Source organism: Artemia franciscana, chromosome 16 (genome assembly GCF_032884065.1).
Source record: "Artemia franciscana chromosome 16, ASM3288406v1, whole genome shotgun sequence".
Lineage (NCBI taxonomy): Eukaryota > Metazoa > Arthropoda > Branchiopoda > Anostraca > Artemiidae > Artemia > Artemia franciscana.
The window spans coordinates 26,818,103-26,833,450 of NC_088878.1; the positions used below are offsets into that span (position 1 = coordinate 26,818,103).

Genomic DNA, 15,348 nt, shown 5'->3' on the forward strand with positions numbered 1-15,348 from the left:
GTTCGCAGGAGAATTCCGGAGAACACCGGAATTCAGAGAATTCCGGTGTTTATAAGTAATACAAAAAGGAATTCACAGAGAAAAGTCCATTTGATGATTTTTTTTTGACGAAACTTGTCAACTTTTGTAGCCGAATTTGGCATCCACCAGAAGAAAAACAAATTCTATGAGTGAATATTCCATTCATATCTGTTTTGGATCCGAGTTGAAAATCTGTTTTTCTTACAGGTAAATTATTATTATTATTATTATAATTTTTTTTAATGAATTTTTTCTATGTGTGCACTCGCATAAAAGTATTATTTGTACCACAATTCTAAAGAGTCATTTTTTTTCGAGAAACTTCTGAGGAAGACTTCCGGGAATTCCCCTTTCAGTCAGACATTCGAGCTGGGTTCTAATAGCAAATTCGCTTGGTTATTTTACTTTACGAAATTTACCATGCTCCACTACACTTTACCGTAAAAGCACACTTTGTAAAATGCAAGAACTTACTAGGAGTGGTATTTTTAGCCTTTTCATAATTTGTGCCAATTTTTCCCTGATCTTCATCAAAAGAATGAGCAACTTTATCCACTCGGTCAGTTTGAACACCAAACTTACCACCAAAACCCTAAAATGAATAGATAGTAGTTACCGTGGTAAAAAAAATTCAAATCAACCCTAATAATAATAAAAAATGCTGACCGGCGTTTACATCCCCCCCCCATATTGAAAATACCCCTCCCCCTTGGAAAATAAGGCTTGCCAAATTTTAGGATTTTATTTGGGCTTTGCTTTTTAATTTCCGTAGGAGGAAGGAATTTTGGTACTTATGTATTATGCGCTACTACATCAAATTTCAGCTGTGTAAAACTCGAGAAATTTGGGCTATAGGATTGCACATTAGGGGGAGGGGTAAAGCATAGCGGATCTGCATGCAAAATGTGTTAGGTAAAATTATTCTGCATTCTATGAAGTAGAAATTGCTTTTCAACTTCAAAATCTCCAAATACTTCCCCCTCCCTTATGTGCAAATATATAGCCGAAATTATACATTTACCATATATTCTGTCACTTGTCTTTGTCTTGTCTCGCGCCAAGCTGAAAAAAACTAACGAAGAAACCGGTTTGTTCTCGAGTTCTACACAGCATAAACTTGAGCAAGTATAATACATACATACCGAAATTCCTTCCCCCTAGGGAAATTAAAAAGACAAAACTCAAATAAAATTCTCAAATTTGGAAAAACTTATTTTCCACAGGGGTTATTTTCCGGGGTTATTTTCCGCGGGGGGTATTTTCAGGGAGAAAATCGCCCAGGGGGGGGGGGAGTAATTACCTAGAACCAAAAAAAAATGATAAAGCAAACATTATACCTCATTTAGGAACCATTATTGCAAAGCTCAGAGGAAAAAGAAACTGAAGAGGAAGACCAGTGAAATTCAAAAGAAAAATACACCGTGAATCCTTTGAATATTTGAATGCCACAAATACTAAACCACACTTGTGTCCAGGGGTGGCACCGTGGTTGACCTTAGCTTGGTAATACGGGACACAGAGATCAAACCTGGCTGTAACAACACACTAAAATAAAACAGTAAAAATAAAACAAAAATAAAATAAACGAAAAAAAATACAATAAAAACAGTAAAATAAAACAGTAAAATGTCAGTAAAATAATTTCGTCAGATCAAAACAAAAGAACATAACCGGAATCTCCATGGCCGAAAACCTAATATATGAAACTTACAGTCCTCTGATTTGACCAACAAGGAAATTCACTGTTTTGCATGGGTAGCACTGATATGTCCTCTTTTTTTCCCCACTGCTAGAACGGCACTAGAACATCGTAGAGAGCTGTTTAAGGGTCCATTTTAGACTAAGAAAAGGTCGAAAGATTTTTCTGCGTGTGATATATGACGTAATTAAGTTGACCTGATATATGATGTACTTAAGCTGATCTGATATATGACGTAATTGTAGCTCCTTGCATGATTCAATTTTTTTCAGAATTTTTAATATTTTGAAAAACTAGTATTTTACTGAAAACACAAAATCAAAGCAACAAAATACGATTAGCAGCAGAAAACAAAAACCCTGCTGAAAATAAAAGAATAATTTACAAGGCTATAAACTTTCACCAGCCATGAAATCAGTTGATTTTTAAAATACAATTTAATTCTGTAAAAACTTTAAAAAACATCAGTTTTCAGTAAGCACTAATTTTTCAGAATCCTAAAAATTTAGGGAAAATTACAAGTCAGTTTATATGTACCAATATTGCGGATCCATGCCGCATAAAATGCGAAGCAATAATTTTTGTTGGTTTCAAAGTTTCTTCTTCGCTCTTTACTTTCATCAGAAAAACTTTTCTTAAATAATCTTATTATAAAGATGACCAGCTGAATGTCTAGCCGACTAATATTACTTCTCTTTTTTTCAATTCCAATTGTCTGTCATACTTCTTTGTATTTCATTTTTTGAATCACGTATCACGTATTGATAATGCTTACTTAAGCAAAAAAGAAATCATAAATGACAAATAAAAAACCACAACAAGCGGCTTCACAAATCTTATTCTGTCGTTCTTGTGAATAATGAAATTCCTTTAATTGGGTATGTTGAGATACCAAAGATGGTCTAAAATGTTCAGCCAACTGATTCCTACTGGCTCATGGTACCCCAATATCCTTTTGGGATATCTAAAATCTCCCACGTTATTCTTTTGAGTTGTTGCTATTTTTTTTTGTGATCTCTATTTTCGTTGATAATGAAAAATTTTAATATATTTCAAACCTAGCCCCAAGATTACCTTTCTTAAGCAGAAAACCCTAAACGAAACGGAGCTTGAAAAACAATAGAGAAAGGGAGAAGTGGAAAGAGAACGGGGACGGCGTACAGAGTAGCATATAATACTTCAAATGAATAAATATAACTAAAACGAAAAAAAACGAAAAATAATAGAAGTATAGAGAAAGAGAGAGAGAGAGAGAGAGAGAGAGAGAGAGAGAGAGAGAGAGAGAGAGAGAGAGAGAGAGAGAGAGAGAGAGAGAGAGAGAGAGAGAGAGAAGCGGAGCGAGTAACACAGAATAATTAAAATGAACAAAAGGGTAGATCAGAATTATTTAGAGAACAAAATAAATGTCATTAAAAATAACCATGTATAAATGATTAATGAATAAACATGACAAAAGGGAAAAAAGAAAACATTAAAAAGAAATTGAGAGAGAGAATGAGAAAAAGAGAAGGAATGGAGTAGAGAGTAGCAGATAACACTCAGAGCCCAGAGCAATTTATTAAACAATATATTGTCATTAACAATAATCATGAATATGTCAAACTAAAAGAAAAAAACAAAAAGGTTACAGAGAAATAGAGAAAGAGAAGGAGAAAGAGATAGGGGATGAAGTAGAAAGTAGCATAGAAGAGTTAAAATGAATAGACGTCTCAGAGTTATTTCGTGAACCAAATAACGTCACTGAAATAATCACGAATGGGATAAAAAATAAATACAACTAGATAAGAAAAAAGATAAAAGTAAGCAATACAAATAATAAAAACAGTAAAAGGAATAATTAAAATTCATACTAACCTTAGAATAATCAGTTTGTGATTCATGCTTTGATACTTTTTCAATATGCTCCCACCCAAGGGCCGATTTGTCGACACGATCCGACTGAACGCCAAATTTCCCGCCGAATCCTTGCGTGTAATCTGGGAAAAATTGAAATTTAGAAAAGGACGACATGCTTTCTAAAATCAAAACACGTGATTATTTTATCATAGAAAAATGGCGTCAAATTTTTAGTAATCAAATCAGTCATTTTGACAAGAAGCAATAATCAAAGATTCATTGAGCTGTGTAGCTCAAGTTAGCTAGCAATAGAGTATAGCAATAAAGAGGCAAAAAACTTCTTCTGATAGAGTGTGAACAACTTAAGCCAACAGTTAGGAAACCCTGTGGCCTTATCATTTAGGTCTTTTTGATAAACAGTTAGAAGATGCGAAACAAGGGTCCGAGCACTGCTAGACCAGTAGCCGCCAAAGAGTATGAAAACTTCAGAAGAGTGAAAACCGGCGCTAGTTTCAAAAAAGAAAATCACCAACACCATCTAGCATTCGAGCAATTATGTTCCATTGTTTGGTCTACTCTAAACTGCCCTTTAACCAGTAGACCTAATTGCTCAAAATCAACTAGCCTAATTGATCCGCTCCTTCCCAAGGTTAATTAGGACTACCTTATACAGACTAGATTTTGATTTAAAATAATCTTGAATTTTTTTAACTATTGCTTACAGGAAAATTTAGTCTTAATCCTATAACAGTACAGATAATTATATCGATTATACAGTCTTCGGCTTTTTAAATATAATTACCAAATAGCTTTGAGATAGCTTTTAATCTTAATAAATCAGCAATAACAGCCAGATTAAAGCTAAATGTAGAATTACTCTCAATGCAAAAATACCAAAATAAAAAAATATCAACAATTGGACTAAATCGGCAAAGATCCGACTCTTGAAAGCTTCTCATTCTATTTGATAGAATGATAGATAGAAAAACAAAATGATAGATATCAACCAATCAAAACATGTTTAACAAAAACTGTATAAGCTCTAAGAGCTGATTAAGACCATTTTCCATCTTATTTTCCGTTCAATCTGTTACTTCTTTCTTGATTTTTTTAGCAAGATTTTCAGTGCATCTTCTTTCCTTATTGTCAGATGCTTTTACCTTATTCATTTATTATTTATACCTTATTTATTATACCTTATTTATTATTTTATATGGTGATTTCTATCCAGAAAATGTTATCTTCTAAATTTTAGAGTGAAATATACTTGTATTGTCACCTTTTAGCTAAACATCGTTACAGGCATAATTTTTTCTCTTGAAACCTAGGTTATATAAATGTATTTCTAGTCATATTTAGAGTAAATTTTTTTTCTCCAAAGCTGGACAAAAAAAACGTTCTAGCCGAGTGGTTAGCGCTCCCAACTTGAAATCCCGAGGTCAAGAGTTCGAGTGCTGGCATCACTGGCTATTTGGTTTGGAAGGAGGTCAATTATGTGACCCTGTAAACCTGGCCAGAGTCAAACCAGCTGTAAATGTGCACCAGCAGAAACCTGAGGAGAAAAGAAGCATCGGAGGATTTGTCCCTAACCACGCCCTCCCGACTGAAGGCATCGAATCAGGAGATCGGTACCTGCACAAGGCACAACAGTATGCAAAGAAAAAAATACAGCTGGAGTACAGATTTTTGTATAGCGAAATCCTTATTATTTATTTTTTCCAGAGGCACTTCATATGAAAGAGGTAGTTGCATAAACTTCTGAAGACGCTCATTCTATTGGAAATCAGAAGTTCTAGTGCCCTCTTTAAGAGTCAAAGTAATTGGAGGGCAACTAGCCTCACCATGCCCATTTTTTTCCAAATGCATCCGAGAAAAAATTTGAGATAGCTATTTTGCTAAAAATAGTTCAAAGGTCAGATAGCAAACACTCAGGTGTTGACACAACCCCCCAGGGCCCAGGGACAGGCGTTGTAAGTTAGAATAGTCACTAGGAATAGGACTATCAAAAAAGGGAAGTTACAATTAAATTCCATTATAGTTTTTCCTTTTCTTCTTGGGATCTGCCCCAACAAGCATTCGCGATCTCCACCAACACCAATAACTAAAAACTAATCTACATCAACAACTATATACGCCAGCATTCAAAGTCCAGTTTTAGCAAATAACTACTTTACTCATCGCTCGTTACTGCAATCTCAAAAGAAAGGAAATTCAAGGAGCCTAAACCTAAACCTTCTGGCAATCAGATGAACTTTATAGTGACGCATAGGGGATACACAGATATACATAAATTCAGTTTTATACATTATGACATGTAGTCAATTTTACATTTAATTCGATTTATATAATTTATATACTATAATCAGATATTAAATATAATTGAATCATCGTAAAGGCTAAGCAAAAAAGAAGAAAAAACAAAAAAAGAGTGCAAACGTTAGACACTGATCTTGACAATTTCAATTATAAAAAAAAACCGAATACAACAGCGATAGTATTTTTTTTTTTTTTTTTGTAACGGACGTTCATTGACACAGGGAAAAATTTTAACGACGCATGCCCTTACATAGGTTCTGAGACCACACTGGTTAAGTATGACGCACGACTAAACTGTAGAATGAAAAAAGAAGAAATCAAAATGACAAAACAACAAACTATCTAAAAGAAAGTTAAGGAAAATAATTTCCAACAAATAATGTTAGAAAAAATTAAACAAAAGGCAAGGAAACAGATGTCATGAATTTTCACTTTTTTCAATAATTTCATTTTTGTAGTTAAAAAAATGTGTTTAATTTAATTCTGTGGTATTGAAATGGCATAGGTAATCGTAAGAATTTTTCAAGCCAAAAAAAAAGACTAAAAGACTACAGAAGATAATTTTGGTGTCTTTATATATTCTAGAAAAAAAAAACTTTATTTAAAAAGCTCATTTGTGCTCTTCATTTCTTTCTTCATTTTTTACATTCTCCACAATTCTTACATTTCCACATTTCCCCTTAGTTTCACACAGTTAATGTTTTGTTTAGCCATTTTAAGGTTATTTTACTTTTTGCAATGACTAGTCGTCAACACCGACAATAACAGCCAGTGAATAACGAAAATCAACCACTTATTTTGGCAAAGACCTCCGCTAAACTGTCTTTAGTGCTATCAATTCCAGGAAAAAAAAGAAAAAAAACACCCATGATCTTTCTTCTGACAAAAAATGCGAAATTCCACGTTTTCGTATATAGGAGCTTGAAACCTCCGCAGTAGGATTCTCTGATATGCAGAATCTGATGGTGATCTTCATTTATTTCATTTTAATTGATGTTTTGGGGGTGTTTCCCCCTTTCTCGAAAATTGGGCAAATTTTTCATACTCGTAACTTTTCATGGGTATCATTAAACTTGACAAATTTTATATATTTTGAACTTGCATCTATTCATGTATCTATTGTCATAAAGACTCTGTTTCTTATAGTTTTGGTTACTAGTGAGCTCCTTCTTACAGTTCTTTACCACGAGCTGTTTGATAAAGAAATATATATATATATATATATATATATATATATATATATATATATATATATATATATATATATATATATATATATATATATATATATATATATATATCAAGGAGGCACACTCGTGCCTCTATAAAGAGGCGACACACGACAATGTTAAGCGATCTTCGGTTCCAGTGGTCGCAGAGGGACGGGGAGGGATGCATTTCGTAGCCCGAGCTCCAACTAAGAAACCTGCAAAATTTCATCCCCCTCCAACTTTTCCTTCATGGGGAAAAACAAAGAAAAACAAAAAACAAAGGTTTTTTGTTTTTTTTTGCTAACCCCCCCGCTCTTGGCTTCGGAAAGGCCCTCTTTTAATTAACAAAAAATTGAAATGAATGAATAATGGAATAACTTCGAAAAATGTTAAACACAAGAGGACAGGAGAACCATTGCGCCGAAACTAGTAATTAGTAACCATGAAGTCCCCCCACAAAAAAAAACTGTACAAAAGAGTCTTTAAAAGCTGGGGGTTTGGGGGGCGGCAGCCCCCCAACTGCCTCTTCTAATTCCTGTACGTTTTAAGGTTCGACTTTGGGACGCAGCCTCTTTAACTCTTTAAGAAAACGAAGTTTTTTTCATATTATATATATATATATATATATATATATATATATATATATATATATATATATATATATATATATATATATATATATATATATATATATATATATATATATATGTGTGTGTGTGTGTGTGTGTGTGTGTGTGTGAATACGGGTCAGAGATGTTCTTCGCTGAGGCATCTGCTTTGTATTCATTATTCAATAGCTGAAAATTATCCTCGTTTTTCTTTCTCTCTCGTTTTCATTCTTCATTTCTTTTCGTAAGAGAGAAGCTCTAAGAGGGTTACGACACCCTTCATGGAAGACCAAAGGGAAAATAAAAATCATAAATGGCAGTAGCTACAAACCTTTAAGTACACGGGTTCAGCTGCAACATAAAAATACAGAGGCTACCAATATTTTGGTAGCCACAACCATGTGGTAGCAACCATGGTTGTCCTACAACCATACAGTAGCAACCATGCTACCAATATTTTGCTTATAAAAAAGATCTTCACCTCAAATGTTGCCAAGATTTTGAACAGAGTAAACAAACAAACTTATGGGGGTCAAAGTCCTTTGAAGTGCTGCAGTTACTATAGCTCGTGCATTTCATGCAAGTTACAGGGAACTCGTGCACTTGTGTACTTTGTACATGCAGTTCGTACTGGGACTCGTACACTGAAGAGTACTTATGTTGCATCTACAAGCTTTCTGCTTCAGTGACATTCGCGATGGCAGTGGACGAAAAATTCTGGAAATTTGAAAAAAAATATTTTCCGAGTCATCACCCCTTTCTCCCTCACTTCTCAGGAAACAGTATATTTCTAAGGAGAAAATACGAAAAAAGTAGGAAAACAGTGTAAATATTGGAAATTATAAATATATTCACATCTGAGCTGGGGGAATAGTTCCCCCTCCCCCATAGGATAAGTGACTGGTTGAGACAATACTAACCCTTCTGGGATGTATGCTTATCTGGTTTTTCAACATGGTCCCAGCCAAGCGCTGATTTGTCAACTCTATCTTGCTGAACACCAAATTTACCCCCGAAACCTTGAGAATAATCTGAAAAAAAGAATTGAAATAAAAAAACAGAGCACAATAATTTTACACAAAAGATTTGTCCAGGGCTGCCAAACTCAATTATTCTGGTATTTATTCTTTTATTTATGTGTTTATTCTTTTATTCAATTATTCTAGTTTTTCTTTTAAAATGCCATAACAGATTCGTATATATAAGAAATAATGAATGATTTGATGAAATAAACTTAAGGAATGGAATATAACTAAGAAATAGAATATAATTAAATCACTAGGTTAAATTCTAACTAATAGCATATAAAACCCTATATTTTGCCTGGTGTAGGACCTAATATTATTACTAAAAATAAAGTAACAGTGTTCTAACGATCTCTATGTGTCTTTTATTTATGGACAACAAACAGAACAACATAGTTTCGAAAGGGTTTTGGTGGACCCTTAAACCCTTAAACAGCTGTGTTAAAATTATTTTCATTCTTTTCCATTTAGAAATAAAATTTGAAGTAAAATCTGAATGTAATTTGAAAAATACAGAAAAATATTGTAAAGTTTCAAAATAACTGCTGTTGCTTCAATGTTCCTTTAATATAAATTTAAATAGATTGTATATATATTATGTATATTATTACATTATGTAATATTTACAAAATTGCAACAGTCTGCAGTCATTGCTGTTTTCTTTTCCAAAACGAAATTTACCAAAAATAGGATACCATCTATCCCTATTTCTATCGAACTGGGGGGTTAAAATCTCCAAATAAAAACAGGTAATTTCTACTGGGACCCAGTCTTTTTGCTCCTGCAACTGTAAGTAAAATTCATCTAAGTCACTAGTATCTCCATCATTCGGTGCTACAGCGAATGTCGATACGATAGTTAATTTTGACGTTGTGACATTTCAAGCACCAATTTCCATATTTTTTAAATCATGGATATTATTTTGGCCTCAGGAAAAGCTATGGTCCCGGATACCAGTACAAAACGGGGACCAATACATCTTCTCAAGCCTACAGCGATGCGTATAAGCCGGCTTAGAAGTGGACAGCAAGTCCCTCAGACCTTTAGTAGAATAGAGGCTTAGCGCAACCCTGGGCCCATCTTTGTCACAAAATGGTTTTCAGCAATTGGCGATGCTCTTCTATCAACAAAAGTTGAAATCATGCACAGACAATTTCAAGCCTATTACCTCCGAATCATTATTTCGAGCCTATTACCTCCGAATCATTATGTATTCATGCCTACAGATATTATGGTACTACAGAAAGGCAGCCCATAACAAAAACTAGATATGAAGAGGTTTTTCAGCCCAAAAATGCCCAATAAAACGAACCGAACCCAGAAGGATTGTCCATTAATCAAAATCCATGTGCGGATGCCATGTTGTTTACCGAGCTATAATTTCCTGGAGGGGGTCCAGTCCTCAAGTGGAAATAGAGTTTACCACAAGATCCTAAGTCTTACCGGTACCCCTGAAGGGTCGAGGCAGCCCCTTGCAGAGGCTATTGTCAACATACCTGGATCTTACGCCCTGTCGCGGGTGTTGTCCTATAGAGGATCCTCCCACGATCGTGTTTTGGAGGACAATGTAATTTAACCTATTAATGGGAATGAATTCCACGGGTCGATAAAAATAATCGAATACAACCACAAACGATGAATTTCTAAAGAAATTCTGGGCGGAGGACACCTTCCTCCCACTTGAAGGTGACCTACCTCAATGAAAGGTTTCGGTTTTATTTGAAATACTCCAGTATTATACTGTAAACACAATGCTTTTAAAAAATTGAATAGTTAGGTGTGGAGGAGGAGCGTGCGCAGTTGTATTCCCCTCAGATGGCTTGGTGCTACGGTGAAATATTAGTAGAGGTTGTAGTAGAGTCTGTTATACTAATGAATTCGAATTAGGTCTTAGAAAAAAGATTACCTTTTTGAGAAGTATGCTTTTCAACCTTCTCCACGTGATCCCAGGACAATGCCGACTTATCAACTCTATCGGATTGAATACCAAATTTCCCGCCAAATCCTTTGGCATAGTCCTTCTGTGATTCGTGTTTTTCAACCTTTTCAACATGGTCCCAGCCAAGTGCTGACTTGTCAACTCTGTCTGACTGGACTCCATATTTTCCACCAAAACCCTTAGCATAATCTTTCTGAGACTCGTGTTTATCAACCTTTTCAACGTGGTCCCAACCAAGGGCTGATTTGTCAACTCTGTCTGACTGGACTCCAAATTTTCCGCCAAAACCCTTAGCATAATCTTTTTGGGATTCATGTTTGCCAACCTTTTCAAAATGATCCCATCCAAGCGCACTCTAGAAAAAAATGAATATTGAACTAGTGAGGGCTCACTGGTTTTAAACGGACCCATAGCCAATACTCTTTTCTTCCTTTTTGGTTTTTACGTAACAGGGATTGTTTAGTTTTGGTTGTTACATAATGAGGTTTGTTTACTTTTAGTTGTAATACAAGAGGTTTTATTAGAGTCCACTAGACAAGCGGAAGTTTTTTTAAAACATTTTTAGACAAGACGTATTATAAGCTGTTTCAAGACATTCTAAGACGTTCTTTGAGACATTTTTCTTCAAAACGTTTTTCAAGACGTTTCAAAACATTTCAAGAGGTTTTCTAAGACATCTTTCTTCAAGACGTTTCAAGACATTTCGATACTTTTTTTCAGACATTTTTCTTCAAGACGTATTAAAACGTTTTTGAAGACATTTTTCTTCAAGACGTCTTCAGAATTTCCTTCGCTGTTATGTAATAGGGAATATTTACTTATATTAAGGACGACCTAACCTTGCGTGACATGCTAGACTTCTGGGACCCGCTAGTGGGGAACCATCAAAACTCCGGACCTTAGCAATCAATTTCAACGGGGGACCCCTAGCGAGCAATTCCACTGGGCACTAGAAAACCCACCGGGCCCTTAGCATCCAATTCCACCAGAGTGGGGGGATGACCAAGTGAGCGATTTCACCCAGCAGCTGCTTATTACGTAATGGGTTTCGTTTACTTTTGGTTGTTACGTAAAAAGAGTTGTTAGAGTCCGTTAGACAAACGGGGAATCCCCAGTTGTAACTGAGAGGGATACAAACATTGGTTGGAATACAATACTTCAGGAAATTTCATTTTCTTTCAAGGCATTTTTGCTTTATTCTCAGGGAGCTTTTATAATCTAAAGATTTTTGTCTGCATTAGGATTCGAAAGGGATAGGGCTGTTATGGAATGGAGCGCAAGACAGGTGGACGACGAAAGCCTTTCTAATATTATAATTTGGGGGATACTTTCTACATGATAATCTATTGCACGCACACAGAAATCCCTGCCCACCTTCTGGCACGATGAAATTGCTCGCATGTTTCCAACCCTTTCCACATAAGAGCACACAAGCATCCCAATGGTATTAATTTTTGCTCTGTTATAAGCACCTGGCTGTTACAATGTTATTAATTTTATTGGTTGACCTAGACAGTTAGGTAAACTATCGAATCAGCGAGATGTTACATAGCATTGGCTCTAGATATTGCATTGCGTAAATGATTACATATTGAAGTTTTATCCTGGAACAAGAAATCTAAAGAAAGAAGGATTTTGTACATACACATTTTCTTAATAAAAAACGTTATAAATCATGATATCAACGCAAAAAGCATTTAAAACACACCAAACGAAAAAACAAAACGTGAAAAAACCTATAAAAGATCAAAAAATAAGCGAAAGAAACCATGAATTAAAGAAAGGTGGGAACCCTAGCAACCAATTCCAGGGAGGGGAGGGACGAAGGGTTGATATTAGAGATAAATTTGAGGCATCTAAGAAGGTAGTTTTGAGAGCTCTTAATGAAAATACATCATTTCTAATGTTCTATCGTTTCTACTGAGACACATTTTTTTGCATTCGGTTGTTTCAGAGAGGTTTTAATGAGAATTCCTCATTTGTTTGAGCCAAGACTATGCATGCTTCACGCCATCGTGATAATATGTGGTTGTCAAAACCCATAGCAATCAATTCCAGAGGGGAGGGGTTGTTATTAGAGATAAATTTAAACCATATTAAGAGTTATTTCTAATAGGCCTTAATGAAAATGCCTCATTTCTTTGACTGGCTTTTTCTGGCCTTTTTTACTCTTCTTTTTAACATCTCCCCCCTTAACCTTAAGCTGTAGAAAATGTTAATCCAAGCAATTCAGGCCACCGTGGCAATATGTGGCTGGCCCATGGCTTCCCGGTGATACATATTATCATTCCTAAGGCATTTTTTCATATATTTTCATGATAAAAATTATGCATTAAATCTATTTGTTCATATTTTCGTAAGCCAACCCTCCATGACAAACAAACGTCAACCCCCTCGTCATTCCTATGACATTTTCAAGATATTTTCATGATAAACATGAGTTAAATCCAATGCTTCATGCTTTTGCAAGCCAACCCTCTGTAATTCACCATATCAATTCTAGCCACCAAGCCAAACTAGGACTGCCACACTATGACTGCCCAACTGGTACCCTCTAGAAGCCCCTCATCATACCTAAGACATTTTTTAGATACTTTCTTTTTTTAAATCAAGTATTATATCTAATGGTTCACGTTTTCGCAACCCACCCAAATGTGATACACCAAGTCAATTCACACCACCGTGTCACACTATTAATGGCTCTCTGGCAAACTCTGGCCCCCCTTATCATTCCCAAGACATTTTCTTGTCAAAAATCATGTATTAAATGCATAGATTAACATTTTTGCAAGCCACTCCCCACGTGATGCACCGTCTCAATTCACGCCACCATGCCACACTACTACTGGCCCTCTGGCACCCCTCATCATTCCAAAGACATTTTCGAGACATTTTCTTGCTAAAAATCATGCTTTAAATCCTTTGGTTCATGTTTTCGAAAGCCACCATAAAAATAATACACAATCTCAATTCACGCCACCGTGAAACACTATGACTGCTCCTTTGGCACTCTCCAGCAGTCCCCCAACATACCTAAGACATTTTCAAGATGTTTTCTTGTTGAAATCATGCATTAAATCTACTGGTTCATGTTTTCGCAAGCCAATGGTTATGCACCATGTCAATTCACAAAACAATATCGTACTATTACTGTCCCTCTGGCATCCCCCCTCTTAAGACATTTCCCAGATATTTTGTCGTTAAAAAAGTTTTGAATCCAATTTTTCATTTTCCTGTAAGCCAGCCTGAACATAATAAGCCATGTCAATTCACGTCACTGTGCCAGATTATGCCACCCTCTGTCGCACACTATCACATCTAAGGCATTTTCTCACATTTTCTAACGAAAAAAAACTTTATAAACTAATAAACATCATTGTTTTTTTGAATAGTAGAAAATCAACATTTCATTTTTAGATTGCAATGTTCCATGGCAATTCTTAGTCTGTGGCACTCAATGGCTAGCATATGGCACCCTCTAGAATGCATTACCGCACCTAAAGCATTCTCAGTCATTTTTTTACAAAAATTACCGTTTACACTAGAGACGATCATTTGAACGTAATATAAAATTCCCAATAGCGTTTCTTCTGATGACTCCTAGCAACTGACACCACTAGTGAAACACGTACATTCATTTTTCTCCTCTAACACCGGTTTTGCTCATGGAACTTGTTGCGTGCGGATTTTTGTTCATGGATATTTTTCTTCGTGAAACTTGTATACTCATTTATTCTTACGAGAAACTTAATTTATCATGAAATTTTTCATCGTGAAACTTTTTGATGTTGTTTTTTTTTTCTCCATGAAACATTATTTATGTGAATATTTGCTCGTAAAACTTGTTGCATGTGGATTATTTCATCCTTCAAAAAACTTAATTTATCTTGATTTATATCTTCCATAAACTTGTTAAATTTTTATTTTTTTCTCATGAAATTTGTTGGGTGTTGATTTTTCTCTACTTGCAACTTGTAAATTGATTTTTCTCCACATGGAACCTTTTTTGTTCATGAAACTTGTTGCGTGCTGATTTTCGTTCCTGAAACTTAATTTTTCTTGATATTTTTTCTTCGTGTATTATTTTGTGATACTTAAAATATCTTCGTGGAAAATAATGCCCGTTTGTTTTTTCTTTGTGAAAGATGAAGCATGCTGATTTTTGTTCGTGAAACTTCACGCATGTTGATTTTTCTCTTCATAAAACTTGTACATTAGTTCTTCCTCGTGAAAACGGCTTTGTTCATGTAACTTGTTGCGTGCTAGTTTTTGCTAGTGAAACCTAATTTATATTGATGTTTTTCTTCATGAACCTTGCTGTATGTTGTTTTATTCTTTCGTGAAACTTAATTTATCATGATATTTTTTCTTCATGAAACTTGTTACATATTTGTTTTTTCTTCGTGAAACATGATGCACGTTGATTTTTGTTCGTGAAACTTGCAGAACGCGGATCATTTCTTAAAGAAACTTAATGTACCAAGATTTATGCCGTCGAGAAAGTTGTTATATTTTTATTTTTCATCATGAGAATTGTTGCATGTTGATTTTTCTCTTCGTGAAACTTGTACATTGATTTTCAACCTCATGAAACTTGTTTTATTCTTGGAACTTGTGAGCTGATTTTGTTCAGGAAACTGAGTTCATTTTGATCTTTTTCTTTGTGAAACTTGTTGTATGTTGATTTATTCTT

The 15,348-nt window shown here is 34.9% G+C and overlaps 1 protein-coding gene across 2 annotated transcripts in view; it reads right to left on the reverse strand.

Annotated features, from left to right (window-relative positions):
* Nucleotides 1-15,348, reverse strand: part of LOC136037295 (src substrate protein p85-like) — an 80,002-nt gene that overhangs the window by 38,052 nt on the left and 26,602 nt on the right. For both annotated transcript variants that reach the window (XM_065719938.1, XM_065719937.1), the window contains exons 5-8: nucleotides 10,623-11,010; nucleotides 8,612-8,722; nucleotides 3,575-3,696; nucleotides 496-613 (exon numbers count right to left, since the gene is read on the reverse strand). In XM_065719938.1, coding sequence (XP_065576010.1) covers nucleotides 496-613; nucleotides 3,575-3,696; nucleotides 8,612-8,722; nucleotides 10,623-11,010 — 739 coding nt within the window. The remainder of the gene's footprint in view (nucleotides 1-495; nucleotides 614-3,574; nucleotides 3,697-8,611; nucleotides 8,723-10,622; nucleotides 11,011-15,348) is intronic.